This window comes from Procambarus clarkii, chromosome 1 (genome assembly GCF_040958095.1).
Source record: "Procambarus clarkii isolate CNS0578487 chromosome 1, FALCON_Pclarkii_2.0, whole genome shotgun sequence".
NCBI classification, from domain to species: Eukaryota; Metazoa; Arthropoda; class Malacostraca; order Decapoda; family Cambaridae; genus Procambarus; species Procambarus clarkii.
In genome coordinates, this window is record NC_091150.1 from 48769953 (window position 1) to 48795471 (window position 25519).

The following is a 25519-nucleotide window of genomic DNA, read 5'->3' on the forward strand; positions in this document are numbered from 1 at the left end:
GCTTGGGGAGTAGAACAACTCCCAGAACCCCATCAAGCAGGTATCAAGCAGGTAAGTATACGAACCTGGTTAATTGTTTAAGGCTGAGGTGTGCATACAGCAGCCTAAAGGTTGAGCCACAATTATCTTTGTTTTATAATTAGATAAATGAGTATATTCCCTAAGACATATGGGTCAGGAATGACTTCCTCCTCGTTCCAGACGAATTGTGATCAGGTCACTGAGTGTCTTGACTTCTGATGCACATTCTGTTCCAAACCTGTACGTGTCGTTCTGTACAAGCCTGTGTCTAGACCAGGGCTCTGTGTTGGTGTGTATGTGTGTGTGTGTTTACTTGGGAACGAGAAGCATGTTTACTGATGTGTATCTGATCACCGATGATGTTTATGCTACACCTTCGTCACGGTATGTGTTTGAGAAAGTATATGTTTTTTCTTGTCCTGTTTTTTTGTTATAAGATATATATGCTAGTTTCTGGTGACTTCAAGTATGGTATTTACCGCCATGAAAGGCGCGTCTACTTGGCAAGAACAGTTTTGGTGGTAAATGTATGTGCTGGAGCCTTGTGTTTGACCCCCCCCCCCCTGGTGAGCCGCGCTCTTGTGTGCTTTATAGAGCTGTGGGGGGGGGGGGGTAGTGGGTTGTCTCTTGCAACCCTTGTTACTGTGACCCGTCACTATCACCACCATTTTCTAGGTTATTGTGACCCTTCACTATCACCACCACTTTCTAGGTTACTGTGACCCCTCACTATCACCACCACTTTCTAGGTTACTGTGACCCTTCACTATCACCACCACTTTCTAGGTTACTGTGACCCCTCACTATCACCACCACTTTCTAGGTTACTGTGACCCCTCACTATCACCACCACTTTCTAGGTTACTGCGACCCTCACCGTCACCTCCATTACTGTGACCCTCACCGTCACCTCTCCATTACTGTGACCCTTACTGTCACCTCTCCATTACTGTGACCCTCACTGTCACCTCTCCATTACTGTGACCCTCACTGTCACCTCTCCATTACTGTGACCCTCACCGTCACTTCTCCATTACTGTGACCCTCACCGTCACCTCTCCATTACTGTGACCCTCACTGTCACCTCTCCATTACTGTGACCCTCACTGTCACCTCTCCATTACTGTGACCCTCACCGTCACCTCTCCATTACTGTGACCCTCACTGTCACTTCTCCATTACTGTGACCCTCACTGTCACCTCTCCATTACTGTGACCCTCACTGTCACCTCTCCATTACTGTGACCCTCACCGTCACCTCTCCATTACTGTGACCCTCACCGTCACCTCTCCATTACTGTGACCCTCACCGTCACGTCTCCATTACTGTGACCCTCACCGTCACTTCTCCATTACTGTGACCCTCACCGTCACTTCTCCATTACTGTGACCCTCACCGTCACCTCTCCATTACTGTGACCCTCACCGTCACCTCTCCATTACTGTGACCCTCACCGTCACCTCTCCATTACTGTGACCCTCACCGTCACCTCTCCATTACTGTGACCCTCACCGTCACCCCTCAATTACTGTGACCCTCACCGTCACCGCTCCAATACTGTGACCCTCACCGTCACCGCTCCATTACTGTGACCCTCACCGTCACCGCTCTATTACTGTGACCCTCACCGTCACCGCTCCATTACTGTGACCCTCACCGCTCCATTACTGTGACCCTCACCGTCACCTCTCCATTACTGTGACCCTCACCGTCACCTCTCCATTACTGTGACCCTCACCGTCACCTCTCCATTACTGTGACCCTCACCGTCACCTCTCCATTACTGTGACCCTCACCGTCACCTCTCCATTACTGTGACCCTCACCGTCACCTCTCCATTACTGTGACCCTCACCGTCACCGCTCCAATACTGTGACCCTCACCGTCACCGCTCCATTACTGTGACCCTCACCGTCACCTCTACCACTGTACCACGTCAGTTATTCCATTAAAATCCACTAAATCATTCTCTTGAGAACTTTAGGGAGCTTGGTCACGGTTCACAGTTGAGGTCACGAGGGTCAGCACCCTCTCACTGTACGTGCACCATCCTCTCCCTGGTGGTCACTATACGTGCACCATCCTCTCCCTGGTGGTCACTATACGTGCACCATCCTCTCCCTGGTGGTCACTATACGTGCACCATCCTCTCCCTGGTGGTCACTATACGTGCACCATCCTCTCCCTGGTGGTCACTATACGTGCACCATCCTCTCCCTGGTGGTCACTATACGTGCACCATCCTCTCCCTGGTGGTCACTATACGTGCACCATCCTCTCCCTGGTGGTCACTATACGTGCACCATCCTCTCCCTGGTGGTCACTATACGTGCACCATCCTCTCCCTGGTGGTCACTATACGTGCACCATCCTCTCCCTGGTGGTCACTATACGTGCACCATCCTCTCCCTGGTGGTCACTATACGTGCACCATCCTCTCCCTGGTGGTCACTATACGTGCACCATCCTCTCCCTGGTGGTCACTATACGTGCACCATCCTCTCCCTGGTGGTCACTATACGTGCACCATCCTCTCCCTGGTGGTCACTATACGTGCACCATCCTCTCCCTGGTGGTCACTATACGTGCACCATCCTCTCCCTGGTGGTCACTATACAATGATCGTGAAATAGGGATCCCGGAGTAGTCTTTTCAGATGTGGCAGGAAACACAGGCTACAGGATGGGGTCATGTGACAGGAAACACAGGCTACAGGGTAGGGTCATGTGGCAGGAAACACAGGCTACAGGATGGGGTCATGTGACAGGAAACACAGGCTACAGGGTAGGGTCATGTGGCAGGAAACACAGGCTACAGGATGGGGTCATGTGGCAGGAAACACAGGCTACTGGTTGGGGTCATGTGACAGGAAACACAGGCTACAGGGTGGGGTCATGGGACAGGAAACACAGGCTACAGGGTGGGGTCATGTGGCAGGAAACACAGGCTACAGGGTGGGGTCATGTGACAGGAAACATAGGCTACAGGATGGGGTCATGGGACAGGAAACACAGGCTACAGGGTGGGGTCATGTGACAGGAAACATAGGCTACAGGATGGGGTCATGTGACAGGAAACACAGGCTACAGGGTGGGGTCATGTGACAGGAAACACAGGCTACAGGGTGGGGTCATGTGACAGGAAACATAGGCTACAGGATGGGGTCATGTGACAGGAAACATAGGCTACAGGGTGGGGTCATGTGACAGGAAACATAGGCTGCAGGATGGGGTCATGTGGCAGGAAACACAGGCTACAGGATGGGGTCATGTGACAGGAAACACAAGCTACAGGGTGGGGTCAGCCTCTACATCAAAGAGACACTCATCTGTACTGAGCTGCTAAACACCACAAATGATATGGTGGAAGTGCTGATAATCAAAATAGAGATCCTAAATGTAATTATTGTCCTTGTATATAAGTCACCGGAGACAAACCCTCAGCAGTTTAAAGACCAACTAATGAAAATAGAACACTGCTTGGAAAACCTCACAAATCCAGCCCTGAACATCATCCTGCTTGGGAACTTCAACCTACGGCACCTGAAATGGAAGAACCTAGCTAATACAGTTATATCGGAAAGAATACCAGGGAGTAGCCTAAATGAACAAGCACATGCAAATGACAACCTCTTAAGGATGTGCGTTTTCTTAACACACATCTTAAAGGGGGGCTTTAGTTCCAAAAATGCCCAAAATATGCAATAAATTAAAACTAGTTCGATTTCAATCAAACTTTTTTGACGAGTTTTATATGGAAAGGGTTTCAAATGGTTTTTGATCTGTCAACTGAAATCACGTCTATGACTCTCAGCTATCACAATAACATATAATAAAAATATTTAATAATTAGTTTTATCTCCCCAAAAATAGTTAAACGACATTTTTTTTTTTCTTATTTGTTAATCGGACGATTTACATGAAATTTGTACACCTGACTGCACGTAAGTTTATCTGTAAGCGTGCCAATTTTGGTGGAAATTGGTTGTCAACCTCAGCCACAGATGGCAGCACCTTAGCCTTTAGTTTTTAGTTATTTATTTTCGAGTAACTTAAATTTTCTTATATCTTTCATTTTTTTATTCAATTTACATGAAACTTTACACCTTATATGTAGAGTTTATGCTTCGACCAAATAGTTCAATTTTTTTCCCCAAGTTCAATTATTGATTTTATAATAGTAATAAACATGATATATTTGCATAATTTTTTGTGGCAACCTTGACTATTTGTATTAGTAAAACTAAACATATTTTAGAAAATCCGCTGAATTATATCCTTCATTATATGCTAATGTGATAGAAGAGTCTCATAGAAACGATTTCATTTGAAACTTGTGGTTGGAATTTCTTATTGAAAATGTGTAAAAATCGTTGAAAAAAAAAAAATCTTACTATCTATTTAGGCTGCAATACTGATGCTTGGAACAACTGGAGCCCCTTCCATATACAACTAGTCAAAAGAGATGTGTTGACATTGAACAACGTTTCAAGCACTAGCTGTTGGCCCGTTAACATGCTTGAGCGAGAAGTGACGGTGGTGGTGCAACATCACGGGGGGAGGGGGGGGGGGAGTGGCTGTGAGTGGCACCAGTGTATGAGGGCCGCCTCCTGGCTGCTGCCTGCATTGTGACCCTAACAGCATGCGGGAGTGGCTTGATTGAGTACGGTCAGGCTGCTTGTGTGTGTTTGGGGAGGGGGGGGGGGGGGTCTTTGTGTGTATTCACCTAGTTGTGTTTGCGGAGGTTGAGCTTTGCTTTTTCGTCCCGCCTCTCAACTGTCAATCAACTGTTCACTACTAATTTTTTTTCCTCCACACACACACACACACACACACACACACACACACACACACACACACACACACACACACACACACACACACACACACACACACACCAGGAAGCAGCCCGTGACAGCTGACTAACTCCCAGGTACCTATTTACTGCTAGGTAACCGGGGCATTCAGGGGTGAAAAAAAACTTTGCCCATTTGTTTCTGCCTGGTGCGGGAATCGAACTCCCGCCACAGAATTTCGAAAACTGCGCGCTATCAACCAGGCTACCAGGCGCCCCTTTGGGGGGGGGGGCCTTGGGTTGTGTGTGTTTGGGGGGGGGGTTGATTGTGTGTGTTGGGGGGGGGGCTTGGGTTGTGTGTGTTTGGGGGGGTTGATTGTGTGTGTTGGGGGGGGGGAGGGTTGTGTGTGTGGAGGGAGCCACATGTGCGATAATGTGACTGTTTACATAAACAATGACTGTGTGGGAATGCAGTGAGTGCCTGTAGAGGCTCCATGTACCCTGAAGCACCACAGTCGAGTGTTAGTGCCATCTGGTATGTGTACAGTGCCAGGAACTAGTGCCGTAAACCAGCCCTTTGTTACTGGTTGTCTTAGACCTTGTCTGAGCTCTAGGTGTTCCGCTTGTGTGAGCATCGAGGGACAGGTGTGCTGGGATGTGTACTGTGTATCACACCACCTACAACACGCGGTCATAGAACGAAAAGGCAATGTAAAGGATCTGGGTGTACTCATGTCGGAAGACCTTACCTTTAAAGAACACAATAAAGTAGCCGTCACAACTGCAAGAAAGATGACAGGTTGGGTAACAAGAACCTTTCACACTAGAGATGCTGTACCGATGATGATACTTTTCAAGACGCTTGTGCTCTCTAGAGTGGAGTACTGCTGCACAATGACAGCCCCTTTTCAAATCTGGAGAAATTGTTGACCTGGAAACCGTGCAGAGATACTTTACTGCTAGAATCCACTCAGTAAAACATCTAAACTGCTGGGACTGACTAAAATGCGTAAATCTGTATTCTCTTGAGCGCAGGCGGGAGAAATACATAATAATTTAGACATGGAAAATAGTAGAGGGGCTGGTCCCAAACCTGCACACAGAAATAACACCACATGAGACCAGAAGGCATGGCAGGATGTGCAGAATACCCCCGTTGAAGAGCAGAGGTGCAACAGGTACTCTGAGAGAGAACTATCAACATCAGAGGCCCGAGACTGTTCAACACGCTTCCACTACACATACCGTACCTTACCTTGTGTATACCTTGAGTAGGTTGCTGGACTGGTCAACCAGGCTGTTGCACGCGGCTGCTCACAGCCTGACGTATGAGTCACAGCCTGGTTGATCAGGTATCCTTTGGAGGATTATATCCACATTAAGGGCATAACTGGCCGACCCCTCAATGTTCGAGAGAGAGAAAATAAACACCTCCAAAGGATACCTGATCAACCAGGCTGTGACTCATACGTCAGGCTACGAGCAGCCGCGTCCAACAGCCTGGTTGACCAGTCCAGCAACCAGGAGGCCTGGTCGACGACCGGGCCGCGGGGACCTTGACCCCCTGGAATCACCATGTAGGGTAAGGATACCCCAAGTCCTGTACTGAGTACCCCCAGGTCCTGTACTGTGTACCCCCAGGTCCTGTACTGTGTACCCCCAGGTCCTGTACTGTGTACCCCAGGTCCTGTACTGTGTACCCCCAGGTACACAGTACAGGACCTGGGGTACACCTGGTGGCCCAGGTCCTGTACTGAGTACCCCCAGGTCCTGTACTGAGTACCCCCAGGTCCTGTACTGTGTACCCCCAGGTCCTGTACTGAGTACCCCCAGGTCCTGTACTGAGTACCCCCAGGTCCTGTACTGAGTACCCCCAGGTCCTGTACTGAGTACCCCCAGGTCCTGTACTGAGTACCCCCAGGTCCTGTACTGAGTACCCCCAGGTCCTGTACTGAGTACCCCCAGGTCCTGTACTGAGTACCCCCAGGTCCTGTACTGAGTACCCCCAGGTCCTGTACTGAGTACCCCCAGGTCCTGTACTGTGTACCCCCAGGTCCTGTACTGTGTACCCCCAGGTCCTGTACTGTGTACCCCCAGGTCCTGTACTGTGTACCAGATATTATCTTTGTTGAAGACTTCAGTCAACCAGTTTAAAATGGAGAATAGTAAACAATAACATTATAGCAGGAAATCAACCTGGAAATAACCAACCACAGGTCAGAGAACTTTTGAGATTCTGTGACAAATTCTCGCTCAATTAACAGATTACAGGACCAACTAACAACGAAAACACGCTGGACCAGATATTCACGAACAGTGATGAGCTAATCAGAGACATTACAATCTCAGACACTACATACTCGGACCTCAATTGAAGTGCAAACTAACATTAATAACGGTAGTAGGTCCAAGAGAAATAACAATCGAGGATTATTCAATCAATTCAATTTCAACAATAAGAGAATCGACTGGGAAAAATGTAAATAGACCTTGCAAACATTCAATGGGAGACGGTCTTAAGCGACAAAACTCCCACACAGGGAATAGCTCAACTGACAGCTGAAGCTTACAAGGTCTGCTTGAAGCACGTGCCTGTGAGGAGGGGCAGGAAGAGGACCACTCTAGAAAGAGAACGCAGACGACTGTACCGGAGAAGGAAAAAAATAACGGAAATACTCAGACCTGGGTGGCCAAGGTCCTACACAGTGATGGACCTCCTGGTGGCCAAGGTCCTACACAGTGATGGACCTCCTGGTGGCCAAGGTCCTACACAGTGATGGACCTCCTGGTGGCCAAGGTCCTACACAGTGATGGACCTCCTGGTGGCCAAGGTCCTACACAGTGATGGACCTCCTGGTGGCCAAGGTCCTACACAGTGATGGACCCCCTGGTGGCCAAGGTCCTACACAGTAATGGACCCCCTGGTGGCCAAGGTCCTACACAGTGATGTACCCCCTGGTGGCCAAGGTCCTTCACAGTGATGGACCCCCTGGTGGCCAAGGTCCTACACAGTGATGGACCTCCTGGTGGCCAAGGTCCTACACAGTAATGGACCCCCTGGTGGCCAAGGTCCTACACAGTGATGGACCTCCTGGTGGCCAAGGTCCTACACAGTGATGGACCTCCTGGTGGCCAAGGTCCTACACAGTGATGGACCTCCTGGTGGCCAAGGTCCTACACAGTGATGTACCCCCTGGTGGCCAAGGTCCTTCACAGTGATGGACCCCCTGGTGGCCAAGGTCCTACACAGTGATGGACCCCCTGGTGGCCAAGGTCCTACACAGTGATGGACCTCCTGGTGGCCAAGGTCCTACACAGTGATGTACCCCCTGGTGGCCAAGGTCCTTCACAGTGATGGACCCCCTGGTGGCCAAGGTCCTACACAGTGATGGACCCCCTGGTGGCCAAGGTCCTACACAGTGATGGACCCCCTGGTGGCCAAGGTCCTACACAGTGATGGACCCCCTGGTGGCCAAGGTCCTACACAGTGATGGACCTCCTGGTGGCCAAGGTCCTACACAGTAATGGACCCCCTGGTGGCCAAGGTCCTACACAGTGATGGACCCCCTGGTGGCCAAGGTCCTACACAGTGATGGACCCCCTGGTGGCCAAGGTCCTACACAGTGATGGACCCCCTGGTGGCCAAGGTCCTACACAGTGATGGACCCCCTGGTGGCCAAGGTCCTACACAGTAATGGACCCCCTGGTGGCCAAGGTCCTACACAGTGATGGACCTCCTGGTGGCCAAGGTCCTACACAGTGATGGACCTCCTGGTGGCCAAGGTCCTACACAGTGATGTACCCCCTGGTGGCCAAGGTCCTTCACAGTGATGGACCCCCTGGTGGCCAAGGTCCTACACAGTGATGGACCCCCTGGTGGCCAAGGTCCTACACAGTGATATACCCCCTGGTGGCCAAGGTCCTACACAGTGATGGACCCCCTGGTGGCCAAGGTCCTACACAGTGATGGACCCCCTGGTGGCCAAGGTCCTACACAGTGATGGACCCCCTGGTGGCCAAGGTCCTACACAGTGATATACCCCCTGGTGGCCAAGGTCCTACACAGTGATGGACCTCCTGGTGGCCAAGGTCCTACACAGTGATATACCCCCTGGTGGCCAAGGTCCTACACAGTGATGTACCCCCTGGTGGCCAAGGTCCTTCACAGTGATGGACCCCCTGGTGGCCAAGGTCCTACACAGTGATGGACCCCCTGGTGGCCAAGGTCCTACACAGTGATATACCCCCTGGTGGCCAAGGTCCTACACAGTGATGGACCCCCTGGTGGCCAAGGTCCTACACAGTGATGGACCCCCTGGTGGCCAAGGTCCTACACAGTGATGGACCCCCTGGTGGCCAAGGTCCTACACAGTGATATACCCCCTGGTGGCCAAGGTCCTACACAGTGATGGACCTCCTGGTGGCCAAGGTCCTACACAGTGATATACCCCCTGGTGGCCAAGGTCCTACAGTGATGGACCCCCTGGTGGCCAAGGTCCTACACAGTAATGGACCCCCTGGTGGCCAAGGTCCTACACAGTGATGGACCCCCTGGTGGCCAAGGTCCTACACAGTGATGGACCCCCTGGTGGCCAAGGTCCTACACAGTGATGGACCCCCTGGTGGCCAAGGTCCTACACAGTGATGGACCCCCTGGTGGCCAAGGTCCTACATAGTGATGGACCCCCTGGTGGCCAAGGTCCTACACAGTGATGGACACCCTGGTGGCCAAGGTCCTACACAGTGATGGACCCCCTGGTGGCCAAGGTCCTACACAGTGATGGACCCCCTGGTGGCCAAGGTCCTACATAGTGATGGACCCCCTGGTGGCCAAGGTCCTACACAGTGATGGACACCCTGGTGGCCAAGGTCCTACACAGTAATGGACCCCCTGGTGGCCAAGGTCCTACACAGTAATGGACCCCCTGGTGGCCAAGGTCCTTCACAGTGATGGACCTCCTGGTGGCCAAGGTCACCATCGCTACACAGTCTCCTTTACCCAAACATTGTTATCTTTCATTTGCTTAGAGTTGACTTCTCTCGGTCATTTTCTTGATTTCATCTTGCCCAGATCTTCCTGTATTATTATACAGTCGTCTATAATACTTGTTCTTACATACTAACATGTAAGATCCTATTGAGTGTCGGTCTTAACGTACACCAGGACCTTGACGAACACTTCCCTTTGTGTGTGTGTGTGTGTGTGTGTGTGTGTGTGTGTGTGTGTGTGTGTGTGTGTGTGTGTGTGTGTGTGTGTGTGTTGGGGGAGGGGGGGGTGAGGGGCTGGTGTTGGTGTGTTTGCGCGTGTTTGTGTTCTTGATGGAAAGATAGATTGAGAGATACGACGGAGAAGGGAAAGGGGGGGGGGGGTAGAGCCTTGAATAATTTGCCTGTAAACGACTCGGCTAAAATTGTTTGTCTAAGGTGTGTGTTTTGGGGGGCGGGGGGCGAGTGGCCCTGACCTACGGCGCCTCCTCGTGTATACTTGGCCTGTGGGTGTGTGTATCTTCTATATGTATTTAGTATTTATATTCACTATTTATACTCTGCAGCATCGAGTGACACTCATAATAAAGTGGAAGTTCGAGGAACTGGAAGATCGAAATAGAAAACGACACAGGCGCCATCATTGGCACTCTGACACCAGATAGGAAAAGATAGTGGTCCTGCTAATTTACAACCCACCAGCAAACAGTAGAAGCCCCAGACAAGAATTGATAGATGTTCATCTATGAATTCTCTGACAACAAACAGAGCATTCATAGATGAACTACAGAGTTGCAACAGCATCACACACAGCGAGAGCAAAACCTCTAGTCATGGGGGGGGACCTAACTCATGGTGAGCTCTATTAGGTATGGAGGAATCCACGTGGTGGGAAAAAACGTGGGGAGCAAAATTAGTGGAAGTTAAGGCCAGGAACTTCTTAACGCATGACACAAAAATAAAACTAGAGTGGATACACCAAGCTTACTGGAGCTGATCCTCACTCAGAACGAGGACGACATTGAGGACTTGGGTCATGATCCTCACCCAGAACGAGGACGACATTTAGGACTTGGGTCATGATCCTCACTCAGAACGAGGACGACATTGAGGACTTGGGTCATGATCCTCACTCAGAACGAGGACGACATTGAGGACTTGGGTCAAGATCCTCACCCAGAACGAGGACGACATTGAGGACTTGGGTCATGATCCTCACCCAGAACGAGGACGACATTTAGGACTTGGGTCATGATCCTCACTCAGAACGAGGACGACATTGAGGACTTGGGTCATGATCCTCACTCAGAACGAGGACGACATTGAGGACTTGGGTCATGATCCTCACCCAGAACGAGGACGACATTGAGGACTTGGGTCATGATCCTCACCCAGAACGAGGACGACATTGAGGACTTGGGTCATGATCCTCACCCAGAACGAGAACGACATGGAGGACTTGGGTCATGATCCTCACCCAGAACGAGGACGACATGGAGGACTTGGGTCATGATCCTCACCCAGAACGAGGACGACATGGAGGACTTGGGTCGTGATCCTCACCCAGAACGAGGACGACATTGAGGACTTGGGTCATGATCCTCACTCAGAACGAGGACGACATTGAGGACTTGGGTCATGATCCTCACCCAGAACGAGGACGACATGGAGGACTTGGGTCGTGATCCTCACCCAGAACGAGGACGACATTGAGGACTTGGGTCATGATCCTCACTCAGAACGAGGACGACATTGAGGACTTGGGTCAAGATCCTCACCCAGAACGAGGACGACATTGAGGACTTGGGTCATGATCCTCACTCAGAACGAGGACGACAAGAACAATAACAACAGTGAATGACCAAGTATGAAGGCTACGAACAACGGGAGGAGAATATACAGAAAGTGATTATGAAATTTGCAAGGAACTGGACGCCAGCTGCCATGGAGTGTTCACAACTGAGCCGGAACAGTGCTAGAAGAGGAGATGACCCTAGATGTCAGACTAATAAATATTGGTGACAGCAGAGGAAGTAAAGGGACTACTAGCGTCACTGGACGAAAGTAAGACAGATGGTACAGACAACGTATCACCATGAATGTTAAAAGAGGCAGCGCAGGCCCTCAGCGTACCTCTAGCAAGGACCTTTCACGAGCCACTTACAAAGGGAGAATTATCCAGCTTCTGGAAGAAGGTAAATGTATTACCAATTTTCAAGAAAGGAGACAGAGCCCTTTTCCAAGAAAGGAGACAGAGAAGAGACACTTTACTTCAAGCCAGTATCACTGACAAACATCCCCTGCAAGCCACTTGGAGCCGGGGGAGCAGGTCGGCCGAGCGGACAGCACACTGGACTTGTGATCCTGTGGTCCCGGGTTCGATCCCGGGCGCCGGCGAGAAACAATGGGCAGTTTCTTTCACCCTATGCCCCTGTTACCTAGCAGTAAAATAGGTACCTGGGTGTTAGTCAGCTGTCGCGGACCGGGCCGCGGGGACACTAAAGCTCCGAAATCATCTCAAGATAACTCAAGATAACACTTGAAGGAATAATGAAGCTAAAACTAATTACACACCTGGAGAGAATTAAGGATGTATTCAAACATCAACATGGCTTTAAGGAAGGGAAACCATGCATGGCGAAGCTACTGTGTTCTAAGTTAAAGTATTAAACATAAGGCAGGAGAAGGAAAAGATTGGGTAGATTGCATATTTATGAACTGCCAAGAGGTCCTTGGTACAGGGACCTCTCACGAGAGATTACTGCATAGATTTGAGAGGCAGTTGGAAGTACGCACTAACAGCGGTAAAGAATTACCTGAATTTGAGAGGCAGTTGGAAGTACGCACTAACAGCGGTAAAGAATTACCTGACAGACAGGAGTCAGAGAGCACTAGCAAATGGGGCCAAGACGTCTGACTGGCGTAGGGTACCAGTACCTCAAGGACCGGTGCTGGTCCCTGGCGTAGGGTACCAGTACCTCAAGGACCGGTGCTGGTCCCTGGCGTAGGGTACCAGTACCTCAAGGACCGGTGCTGGTCCCTGGCGTAGGGTACCAGTACCTTAAGGACCGGTGCTGGTCCCTGGCGTAGGGTACCAGTACCTTAAGGACCGGTGCTGGTCCCTGGCGTAGGGTACCAGTACCTCAAGGACCGGTGCTGGTCCCTGGCGTAGGGTACCAGTACCTCAAGGACCGGTGCTGGTCCCTGGCGTAGGGTACCAGTACCTCAAGGACCGGTGCTGGTCCCTGGCGTAGGGTACCAGTACCTTAAGGACCGGTGCTGGTCCCTGGCGTAGGGTACCAGTACCTTAAGGACCGGTGCTGGTCCCTGGCGTAGGGTACCAGTACCTTAAGGACCGGTGCTGGTCCCTGGCGTAGGGTACCAGTACCTTAAGGACCGGTGCTGGTCCCTGGCGTAGGGTACCAGTACCTCAAGGACCGGTGCTGGTCCCTGGCGTAGGGTACCAGTACCTTAAGGACCGGTGCTGGTCCCTGGCGTAGGGTACCAGTACCTTAAGGACCGGTGCTGGTCCCTGGCGTAGGGTACCAGTACCTTAAGGACCGGTGCTGGTCCCTGGCGTAGGGTACCAGTACCTTAAGGACCGGTGCTGGTCCCTGGCGTAGGGTACCAGTACCTCAAGGACCGGTGCTGGTCCCTGGCGTAGGGTACCAGTACCTTAAGGACCGGTGCTGGTCCCTGGCGTAGGGTACCAGTACCTTAAGGACCGGTGCTGGTCCCTGGCGTAGGGTACCAGTACCTCAAGGACCGGTGCTGGTCCCTGGCGTAGGGTACCAGTACCTTAAGGACCGGTGCTGGTCCCTGGCGTAGGGTACCAGTACCTTAAGGACCGGTGCTGGTCCCTGGCGTAGGGTACCAGTACCTTAAGGACCGGTGCTGGTCCCTGGCGTAGGGTACCAGTACCTCAAGGACCGGTGCTGGTCCCTGGCGTAGGGTACCAGTACCTCAAGGACCGGTGCTGGTCCCTGGCGTAGGGTACCAGTACCTCAAGGACCGGTGCTGGTCCCTGGCGTAGGGTACCAGTACCTCAAGGACCGGTGCTGGTCCCTGGCGTAGGGTACCAGTACCTCAAGGACCGGTGCTGGTCCCTGGCGTAGGGTACCAGTACCTCAAGGACCGGCGCTGGGTCCTATGCTGTTTCTCATTCGTGTAAATGTCTTCCTCATCTGGTGTAACTCTTGACGCTGGCTCATAAAGGAGAGAGCTTCCCTCGCCCCGTATATCATGCCTAAGCTTACTCCAGCTTGCTTCTCGCTCCAGCTTACTGACAGCCCGGAACATGCTGCCTTCAGTACACTCTCCTCTTTCTGTGGGTGTCTGCCGTGTCATGGAATACTAGTTGGTGTCTCAAGTTGGATTTCTTTCTCTTAATCCATTTTGAGCTTGTGAAATCCATCCTCCCTCTTGCGTATAATGTCTCATCTCCAGGGCCAGGATTCATCGGGCATTTATGGCAACCCCATTACGAAACCTGTACATCTCTCCTCAATCATCTCATATATTAAATTGTTTATGGACGGGGAAGCACAACGAGGTTGTTTATAACAATAATAACCATGGGTTGTGAATTTTTTAAGCGTGTAACCTATTCCTTAAAGGTAAACCAAGCCGTCGTATTTGTGGAGAGATGTACAGGTTTCGTAAGTTGTTTCATAGAGACCGGATGAATCCTGGCCCCTGGTATCCAGATTTATATATATGCTTGCTGGGTATGGAACTCAATTATACAAACCTATAGATTAACACCTGGCTAGGCTGGCCTAATTATACATGTGACTTCCGCTATGTGTAACATGAGGTGCGGGTCGCTGCAAGCAACAGCCTTGTAGGTCAAGTTATCATCATTCAAGTCAAGCCTGAGGCCGGGCTTGGGGAGTAGGACAACTGTGAGAACTGTCTCCGGGTACACTGCAGGTGTTGGGAGTGAGGCTGTAGTGAGAGCCTCAGTGTCACCTGGAGTGTCCAGGGGAGAGGTTGTGGCCGCTCCTCAGGTGTCTTGTTCACCACCAGCCGCCTCATTTCCTGGGGCCAGATTCACGAAAGTACTTACGCAAGCACTTACGAACCTGTACATCTTTTCTTAATCTTTGGCGGCTTTGTTTACAATTATTAAACAGTTAATGAGCTCCGAAGCACCAGGAGGCTGTTTATAACAATAACAACAGTTGATTGGCAAGTTTTCATGTTTGTAAACTGTTTAATAAATGTAACCAAAGCCGTCAAAGATTGAGGAAAGATGTACACGTTCGTAAGTGCTTGCGTAAATACTTTCGTGAATCTGGCTCCTGGCTTGTTGTTGCTGTGTCACGCTCCCTGCTCATGTTCTCTCTCCTCACGCTCCCTGCTCATGCTCTCTCTCCTCACGCTCCCTGCTCATGCTCTCTCTCCTCATGCTCTCTCTCCTCACGCTCCCTGCTCATGCTCTCTCTCCTCACGCTCCCTGCTCATGCTCTCTCTCCTCACGCTCCCTGCTCACGCTCTCTCTCCTCACGCTCCCTGCTCACGCTCTCTCTCCTCACGCTCCCTGCTCACGCTCTCTCTCCTCACGCTCCCTGCTCACGCTCTCTCCTCACGCTCCCTGCTCACGCTCTCTCTCCTCACGCTCCCTGCTCACGCTCTCTCTCCTCACGCTCTCCCTGCTCACGCTCTCTCTCCTCACGCTCTCCCTCCTCACGCTCTCCCTCCTCACGCTCCCTCTCCTCACGCTCCCTCTCCTTACCCCTCCCTCTCCTTACCCCTCCCTCTCCTTACCCCTCCCTCTCCTTACCCCTCCCTCTCCTTACCCCTCCCTCTCCTTACCCCTCCCTCTCCTCACCCCTCCCTCTCCTCACCCCTCCCTCTCCTCACCCCTCCCTCTCCTCACCCCTCCCTCTCCTCACCCCTCCCTCTCCTCACCCCTCCCTCTCCTCACCCCTCCCTCTCCTCACCCCTCCCTCTCCTCACCCCTCCCTCTCCTCACCCCTCCCTCTCCTCACCCCTCCCTCTCCTCACCCCTCCCTCTCCTCAACCCTCCCTCTCCTCAACCCTCCCTCCTCACCGCTCCCTCCTCACTGCTCCCTCCTCACCCCTCCCTCCTCACGCTCCCTCCTCACGCTCCCTGCTCATGCTCTCTCTCCTCACGCTCCCTGCTCATGCCCTCTCTCCTCACGCTCCCTCCTCACGCTCCCTGCTCATGCTCTCTCCTCACGCTCCCTGCTCATGCCCTCTCTCCTCACGCTCCCTCTCCTCACGCTCTCTGCTCACGTTCTCGTTTCATCATTTCTTAGAATCTTTAATTATGTGTGGGTGGGTTTGTGTACTCACCTAGTTGTGCTTGCGGGGGTTGAGCTCTGGCTCTTTGGTCCCGCCTCTCAACTGTCACTCAACTGGTGTACAGGTTCCTGAGCCTACTGGGCTCTATCATATCTACATTTGAAACTGTGTATGGAGTCAGCCTCCACCACATCACTGCCTAATACATTCCATTTGTTTACTATTACGACACTAAAAAGTTCTTTGTAATATCTCTGTAGTTCCTTTGGGTACTCAGTTTCCACCTGTGTCCCTTGTGTTAAATAACCTGTCCTTATCTACCCTATCAATTCCTTTGAGAATCCTGTATGTGGTGATCATGGCCCCCCCCCTTAACTTTTCTGTCTTCCAGCGACGTGAGGTTTAATTCCCGTAGTCTCTCCTCGTAGCTCATACCCTTTAGTACCCTCAGTTCGGGTACTTGTCTGGTGGCAAACCTTCATGCTTGTGTGCGTGCGTGTGTGCGTGCGTGTGTGTGTGTGCGTGTGCGTGTGTGGTGGGTGTAAAAGCCTTGGTGTGGGAGGGCGGAGTGCTGGCATCATGAGGCTGCGATTGGCCGAAGGCGCCAGTCTTCCTCCTGGAGCTGAACGACTGCTTCTGCTGCTGCCTCTGTGGTGGTGCTCCTCTGCTTTGTTTGCTGCTGTTTCCCTGCTTTGTTTGCTGCTGTTTCCTCTGCTTTGTTTGCTGCTGTTTCCTCTGCTTTGTTTGCTGCTGTTTCCCTGCTTTGCTGCTGTTTCCTCTGCTTTGTTTGCTGCTGTTTCCCTGCTTTGTTTGCTGCTGTTTCCTCTGCTTTGTTTGCTGCTGTTTCCTCTGCTTTGTTTGCTGCTGTTTCCCTGCTTTGTTTGCTGCTGTTTCCTCTGCTTTGTTTGCTGCTGTTTCCTCTGCTTTGTTTGCTGCTGTTTCCCTGCTTTGTTTGCTGCTGTTTCCCTGCTTTGTTTGCTGCTGTTTCCTCTGCTTTGTTTGCTGCTGTTTCCCTGCTTTGTTTGCTGCTGTTTCCTCTGCTTTGTTTGCTGCTGTTTCCTCTGCTTTGTTTGCTGCTGTTTCCTCTGCTTTGTTTGCTGCTGTTTCCTCTGCTTTGTTTGCTGCTTTGTTTGCTGCTGTTTCCTCTGCTTTGTTTGCTGCTGTTTCCCTGCTTTGTTTGCTGCTGTTTCCTCTGCTTTGTTTGCTGCTGTTTCCCTGCTTTGTTTGCTGCTGTTTCCCTGCTTTGTTTGCTGCTGTTTCCTCTGCTTTGTTTGCTGCTGTTTCCTCTGCTTTGTTTGCTGCTGTTTCCTCTGCTTTGTTTGCTGCTGTTTCCTCTGCTTTGTTTGCTGCTGTTTCCTCTGCTTTGTTTGTGTTCATGGCGGTGTGTTAGTTGTTCATAACGGGGTTGTTAATGATGGTGTGTAGTTCATGAAGGGAACAATCAGGGGAAAACTCCAAGCCATTATGACTATATAACACTTATAATGGGTTAAGATAAGGGTTTGGCATGGGACCGGGGGGGGGGGGGTGCCCAACGCCGACCTGCACGAAGTGAGACCGTCGCTCTACCGTCCAGCCCAAGTGGTTGTGGGGCGAGACTAGAGGAGTGAACCGCGGCACTTGTCAAGCCAATAGTGGAAATGGAAATTAAATGTGTCCCGCGAAAAAAGCAAAACGGACACGCGTAGTCCTCATTTCCACTACTCATTTCACACGGGTGCCGCGTCCCCGGCAACACTTGATAATGGAACTTGGGTTATCAGCCTGTTGTTGTTGACAGGTGGTGGAGCCAAGCACTGCGCATGCTCGCTGCCGAAATGCCGTAGGAATAGCAGTTTCCAGTCCAGTTGTGGCTTGACGGTGACTCAGCGCCCTTGTGTGTCCTGCCTCCGTGTCTGGTGTGTGTGTGGGGGGGGGGGGTACTATACCTGCTTGATGGGGGTTATTTTGATCTTGAGATGATTTCGAGGCTTAGTGTCCCCGCGGCCCGGTCCTCGACCAGGCCTCCACCCCCAGGAAGCAGCCCGTAGCAGGCTGTCTAACTTCCAGGTACCTATTTACCTGCTAGGTAACATGGGCATCAGGGTGAAAGAAACATTTTCCCCATTTGTTTTGCACATCCTCTTTGGATGTAGAGTCGCTGTTTACCAACGTACCTGTGGATGAAACGATAGGGATGATAATGGACAGTGTATCGTGATCTGGCTTGTACTCCTCTTGACATAACAGAAAACATACTGCTCAGACAGGTACAAGAGGAGTGTTGTCAACGCTTATGTCGACCGGGCTCTCAGTCACAGCTCAAGTTGGAAGCAAGTCGATGAAGAACTCTGTAGGGTAAGGCAGGTCCTAGTCAACAATAGCTTCTCTAACGGTTATGTTCAAGACGTCATAAAAAGAAAGGTGAAACGCCATGCAACCTCTGAAGAGTCAACCAACACAACACTTGTACCCCCTATTAGACTAGTTTACAGGAACTTCTTTTCGGCGGCTCATAAAATGGAGGAAAATGTCCTGAAAGACATTATTAATAGGAACATTATCCCCACAGACAAAAATCAGAAAATACTATTAACAATTTACTACAAAAACATAAAAACGGCCAACCTACTCATGAAAAACTCTCCAGACACTAAACAGAGCGCCTTGAAGGAAACCAACGTTGTCTATGCCTTTAAATGCCCACTTGGGAATTGTAAGCCCCAATGAACTCAATATATAGGCAAGACAACAACGTCTCTTTCTAGGCGATTAACAATGCACAAACAACAGGGCTCCAATAAGGAACACATAATCTCTTCTCACACCCAGACCATCACCAGAGAAATCTTAACAAGCAACACAGAAATCATCGATAGATACAGCGATAGCAGGAGACTCGACATTAGCGAGGCCCTACACATCAAAAAGTCAACACCAGCAATCAACAGCCAATTAACGCATAACTATATTCTACCCACTTCAAGACCCCGAACCAACATAGAAGCAGCAAGAGAAAGTATGGGCCAATAGGCCTTCTGTAGTTACTTTCATTCTTATTGATTGATTGATGAAGATTAAGGCACCCAAAAGGTGGCACGGGCATGAATAGCCCGTAAGTGGTGGCCCTTTTGAGCCATCACCAAATAGATCAAATAGATGATACTGGAGATCTGTGGAGGTGCAACTGCACCCTGCGTGACGGGAGATGTCTCCTCATTCTTATGTTTTCATACCCAATTTATACCCACCTCACCCAAAACATTTGTCATATCATCTCACCCAAAACGCATATAAGCATGATATTTGTTATGTGTAAACCAGTCTCTGAGAAGGTAAGAAGCCCTTACGAAACACTTTTGGGCGTCAGACCAAAAATAAAAATGTAAACAAATAATTTTGGATAGTTAATTTTTCAATTACCCTCGACAATGAAGAAAAACGTAAGAAATATTGAGAAGATTCGTGTTAGAATTATTAATCTTACCCTTTCGGTCATATATATATATATATATATATATATATATATATATATATATATATATATATATATATATATATATATATATATATATATGCAGAATAACCACATATGAAAAATAGAAAATGCTTAACGCGTTTTCGGCTAATTCGCCTTCATCAGAGCAAAGTAGAATGAATTCTACTTTGCTCTGATGAAGGCGAATTAGCCGAAAACGCGTTAAGCATTTTCTATTTTTCATATGTGGTTATTCTGCATACTTGGATCAGTGTTTTTGTGATCATTGTTGCATATATATATATATATGTCGTACCTAGTAGCCAGAACGCACTTCTCAGCCTACTATGCAGGGCCCGATTTGCCTAATAAGCCAAGTTTTCATAAATTAATTGTTTTTCGACTGCCTAACCTACCTAACCTAACCTAACTTTTTCGGCTACCTAACCTAACCTATAAAGATAGGTTAGGTTAGGTTAGGTAGGGTTGGTTAGGTTCGGTCATATATCTACGTCAATTTTAACTCCAATAAACAAAAATTGACCTCATACATAATGAAATGGGTAGCTTTATCATTTCATAAGCAAAAAATTAGAGAAAATATATAAATTCATGAAAACTTATCTTATTAGGCAAATCGGGCCTTGCATAGTAGGCTGAGAAGTGCGTTCTGGCTATTAGGTACGACATTATATATATATATATATATAATATATAATATGCGAAAAACCTCAAAGAAATAGGAAAGGAAGATGAACGTTTCGGCTGTTTCAGTCTGGGTTTGACAACAGCCGAAACGTTCATCTTCCTTTCCTATTTCTTTGTGGATTTTCTGCATACAAATGATCAGAGTTTCCAGAACGCAGTGCTCGGCCTATTAAGCAAGGCTTGATTTGCATAATAAGCCAAGTTTTCCTGAATTTATATATTTTTCAATTTTTTTTTCTTATGAAATTATAAAGCTATTCATTTCATTATGAGTTAATTTTTTTACATTTGAGTTAAAACTAATGTAGATATATGACCGAACCTAACCAACCCTATCTAACCTAACCTAAACTAACACAACTAGGTCAATAATTTATGTTCTTAATATAAAATAATAATAATTCAAATAAACTAACCGGAAATAAAGAAAATCACTCGGCCTATTAGGCAAATCGGGCCTTGCATAGTAGGCCGAGAAGTGCGTTCTGGCTACAAGGTATGACACACACGGGACACGGTTGAGAGGCGGGACCAAAGAGCCAGAGCTCAACCCCCGCAAGCACAATTAGGTGAGTACACACACACACACACACACACACACACACACACACACACACACACACACACACACACAGGGATAACGACAGCGGCGTACTCTACACTGGCAAAAGTTAGAACATCATTCAGAAACCTAAGTAAGGAGGCATTTAGGGCGCTTTACACTGCCTACGTGAGGCCAGTCTTAGAGTATGCCGCCTCATCATGGAGTCCCCATCTGAAGAAGCATATAATGAAACTGGAAAAGGTTCAGAGGTTTGCAACGAGACTCGTTCCAGAGCTACGAGGGATGGGGTATGAGGAGCGCCTGAGGGAATTGTGCCTTACGACACTAGAAAGAAGAAGGGAGAGGGGGGACATGATAGGAACGTATAAGATACTCGGAGGGATTGACAGAGTGGACATAGACGAAATGTTCACACGGAATAGTAACAGAACGAGGGGACATGGATGGAAGCTTGAAACTCAGATGAGTCACAGAGATGTTAGGAAGTTTTCTTTTAGCGTGAGAGTAGTGGGAAAATGGAATGCACTTCAGGAACAGGTTGTGGAAGCAAATACTATTCATAATTTTAAAACCAGGTATGATAGGGAAATGGGACAGGAGTCATTGCTGTAAACAACCGATGCTCGAAAGGCGGGATCCAAGAGTCAATGCTCGATCCTGCAGACACAACTAGGTGAGTACAACTAGGTGAGTACACACACAGTATTTCTCAACGCGACGCAGGCTTAGACAAATTCTGTAATTAACAAGAGATTCGCTCATAATGCATCAAGTCTTATATCCCATTAGGAGTGAAGAGTTATTATGAATCCCTTACAGGGAATGGGACCTATCGGAGGGCAAACATACACGTGTTTTAATGAGGGTTTCCAGCGACCCGAAAAATTTCCCAAAGCCATCCGAAGCCTCTTGGAATTAATTAAGTAAAAATGTTTTTCCTATTTGCTTACTGTAATGTTGGCACTGAATATGGAACGTGAAGGTAAACATAATTATACAGGAAGTGAATTCATATTATAAACGAAGTAAGAGGAAGTTAGTTGGCAGGTGACGCCTAATCAATGGTTTCCCAAATTTCGACGTTCGTTGTATAATAAATTCCTCAATAATGTTTGATGCTGTGTATGTCATTAGAAAGACGTGTATGAACGTTATTTTAACAACGTTCCAATTAACACAGTTTGAGCAAGACGAGATAAAGCTAATGATTGATTGTTACCGCCGGAGGCTGCTAGTGTATTGTGCACCCCATACTCATTCTGTGATCCGTAGCGCAAAATGGATTACAGAGGGCACAAAAAAGGTCTTAATTGAGGTCTGATGATTACATTAACAATTTCATCTATCCTTCACACCTTATAATTATGTCAGACAGAGAATGTTCTATTTCAATAGCTATATATTTACAGTTATTGTACATTAATGGCAGTTCTTATCGCTTATACATAATTGTTTGAACTATAATATTAGTCATAGGGGAGGTGCTATTTATTATTATTAGTCTTAACAATGCACTACTTGCTTCTTAAGCTCATATGTCGCTTTTTATACTGGAAGCGAAATATGGATACAGTGCAAGGATTTCAGGTGAGTTATCTTTAGTAATAAGATGGTTTGCCTTTTCATACAACGGGAGGGTTAGATTTATCTCTAAATGGCTCAATTTTATTATACTCGGATATAATTTCTCAAGTGTGTGTTCCTGTCTTTGTCCACACAATTTGCCCTATACTTCATCTAGATCCCTATACAGGCCCAACTGCCAGAGACACTTGTAGCCAAGTCTTGCTCGAGCTGTGACAACGTCTGTTAGGCTGCTGATGTCGTTACTTACCCCAGACACATGTTTTACTCGACACATTTCATTGTGATGAACAATGGACCTGCTAGTTCCTGTTTGCACTGTTCTGCTTTCTTCAGATTCATCCAAGAGTTCTCGTCTAATGACACTTTTAAGGGACCTATTTGATAACTCAAGATTCCTTTCAACACTTTATTTACTACAACCTTAACAAGGGCGTCAACTTTATCATGTTCCTGCAGGCCAATGTGAGAAGGAATCTTAAACATTATGATATTTACCCCTTATTATGTATGCTTATATGGCCTCGGAGACGAGCACGTTATTACTTGATTGCAAACTATTTATTGCAAGTAGCGAGGAAAGGAAGTCAGAAATAATTAAGCCGGTTTACCTCAGTGGTGTCAATAATTTCTAGTGCCACCAGTATTGCAACCTATTCAGATTGCCTTGTGGATGCCTAGTTAGTAACCCTTATATTCCTTTGAACTGCCATCGGGCTGATGAGCAATAACAGCACTTCCTGCCCTCCCTGTAGCTGTACTGAGTGATCCGTCAGTGTATATGGTCTGTGCAATGTTGTTTTCAGTTTGTATGTTGTGAATGTGTTTTAAGGTGCTTAACTTAGCAGCAAGCTGAGCATGAGGGCTGTTTGTGATTAGTTTCTTGGTGGGGTATGCAGGGGTCAGGATGTCAAAAGGTACTATCTGCCAGGGTGGAAGGAAGTGCTGTACTCCTTCATCTGTATGTACAATCGTGCAGTCCCATCATGTTAATATGAGTGGCTGTTCTTCGAATCCATTTAGACTCGCTGGTTCCATTACGTATGTGTTCTAACAGTGCAACTGACACAATGTTGTTTTTGTTATCACGCAGAAGCTTTAGTTCCATCATAAGATTGATTTCAGATATTCTATCCTGAATGCTAAGTATATTTAATTCTTTCCGCATATTGAGAACCTTGGTGATTATATGACAGCCAAGTATAATTCTGAGGGCTCCATTTTGCATTTTTTTCCAGTCTATCAATACTTTTGCCATTTTGCAGGACCAAAGCTGGTGCATGATAGTCTATCAGAGACCTTATATATGCTAAGTACGTCATTTTTGCTATTGTAATACTAACACCGTACTTAGGGTTGTACCCCACTACAGTTCTGAGAGCCTTGAGTCTGTCTCTACATTGTTGATGTAACTTTTTGACTGCAGTTGCGGTACAAGGGACTGAGACACCAAGGTATAGCTAAGATTGCATGTGTGGGTTTGGAAACTTCAAGCCGACCCACAACATCGCCTGCACAAGCACGCGATTGGTCAGTTCTCCAGCTGAGCCGGTAGTACTTTGAACTTTGGTGACCAAAGGATTTGGTAAAGGTGGTGGGAGTGGGGGGGGGGGGGGGGAATGGAGATTGAGTGGGATGTAAAGCTTAGTGGCCTGTCAACTTTGACTGTGTTGCAGTTGTGCTACAGTGATGTTGGTAAAATGTGGGGGCTGAAAGAACACGTTCAAAGGTGGTCCCCCCCCCTGAACATGTTCAAAGGTGGTCCCCCCCCCCTGAACATGTTCAAAGGTGGTCCCCCCCTGAACATGTTCAAAGGTGGTCCCCCCCTGAACATGTTCAAAGGTGGTCCCCCCCTGAACATGTTCAAAGGTGGTCCCCCCCTGAACATGTTCAAAGGTGGTCCCCCCCTGAACATGTTCAAAGGTGGTCCCCCCCTGAACATGTTCAAAGATGGTCCCCCCCTGAACATGTTCAAAGGTGGTCCCCCCCTGAACATGTTCAAAGGTGGTCCCCCCCCTAAACATGTTCAAAGGTGGTCCTCCCCCCTGAACATGTTCAAAGATGGTCCTCCCCCCCCCCCCCCGAACATGTAACTCTCTGCCCGGCTTCCCTCGATAAAAAAAGGTTTTCGAAGATTTTTTTTTAATCAAAAATATAATTATTCGTAGTTGTTTATTAGTCACTACCTGAAGTGAAGACTGGGTGTAGGAACACCGTCTTCAGGGTCGCCTAGGAAGCCGACCCGGCCAAGTGATTGGCTAAACTAATGTTACGATGTTACAGTCAACGTGATTGGTCAGATGAACATCACTAGCGACACGGAGCGAGAGGTGGCATGAACGAGAACACAAGCCGTAATAACTGCGCAGGAACACTTTACTGGATCATGGGATAGAAGACACATGTCCCCAACACTCATCTTGAGGATATCTTGAGATGATTTCGGGGCTTACCCTCCCCGCGGCCCGGTCCTCGACCAGGCCTCTCTCTTTTGCTACACACCCCGAGGAAGCAGCCCGTAGCAGCTGACTAACTCCCAGGTATCTATTTACTGCTAGGTAACAGGGGCATGAGAGTGAAAGAAACATTTTACCCATTCGCCTCCACCGGGGGTCGAACCCGGAACCTCAGGACTATGAATCCGAAGCGCTGTCCACCCAGCTGTCAGGCGCCCAAATCGTCGTCACCATCATTTAAGAACAAATAGCAATTAGTTAATCCAAGTCGTGGCGCAGGCTGCCTCAAGTACTTTCGCGCATATTTGTGAACCCGGGCATCACTAACTCAGCTCCCAGCTTACCTAACTTGGTTGGGTTAGGTAAGACTAGTTTCGTTTTGGGTAGTTTAGGTTAGGTAAGATCAAGTTCGTTTTTTAAATCCCTTGGCGAATCATCTTGTATATGATGGAACTTGTATCCGGTTGCCAGAGGCTGTGGAGGCGTCATTATCATAACACATCCGGCTGTGGACGTGGCCGGCCAGACCAGCCCACAATGTTCACAGCTTCCGATCAAGAGCCAGAAAGTGAGAATAAAAGACGGCTGTTGTAAGGTGTCAAGTCAACCCGTCCTCAGGCCAAGTCCATTCCATCCAGCGGTCGACCCCAACGACGCATCATCAATTTTAACATTCT

The 25519-nt window shown here is 48.7% G+C and overlaps 2 protein-coding genes across 6 annotated transcripts in view; one reads left to right on the forward strand and one right to left on the reverse strand.

Annotated features, from left to right (window-relative positions):
• LOC138363296 (axoneme-associated protein mst101(2)-like) overlaps positions 1 to 17449 on the reverse strand; it is a 71177-nt gene extending 53728 nt beyond the window's left edge. The window contains exon 1 of the mRNA XM_069322314.1: positions 16622 to 17449. Coding sequence (XP_069178415.1) covers positions 16622 to 17449 — 828 coding nt within the window. The remainder of the gene's footprint in view (positions 1 to 16621) is intronic.
• The window catches only part of LOC123752290 (hexosaminidase D-like), a 373939-nt gene that overhangs the window by 113879 nt on the left and 234541 nt on the right, over positions 1 to 25519 (forward strand). The window lies entirely within an intron of this gene.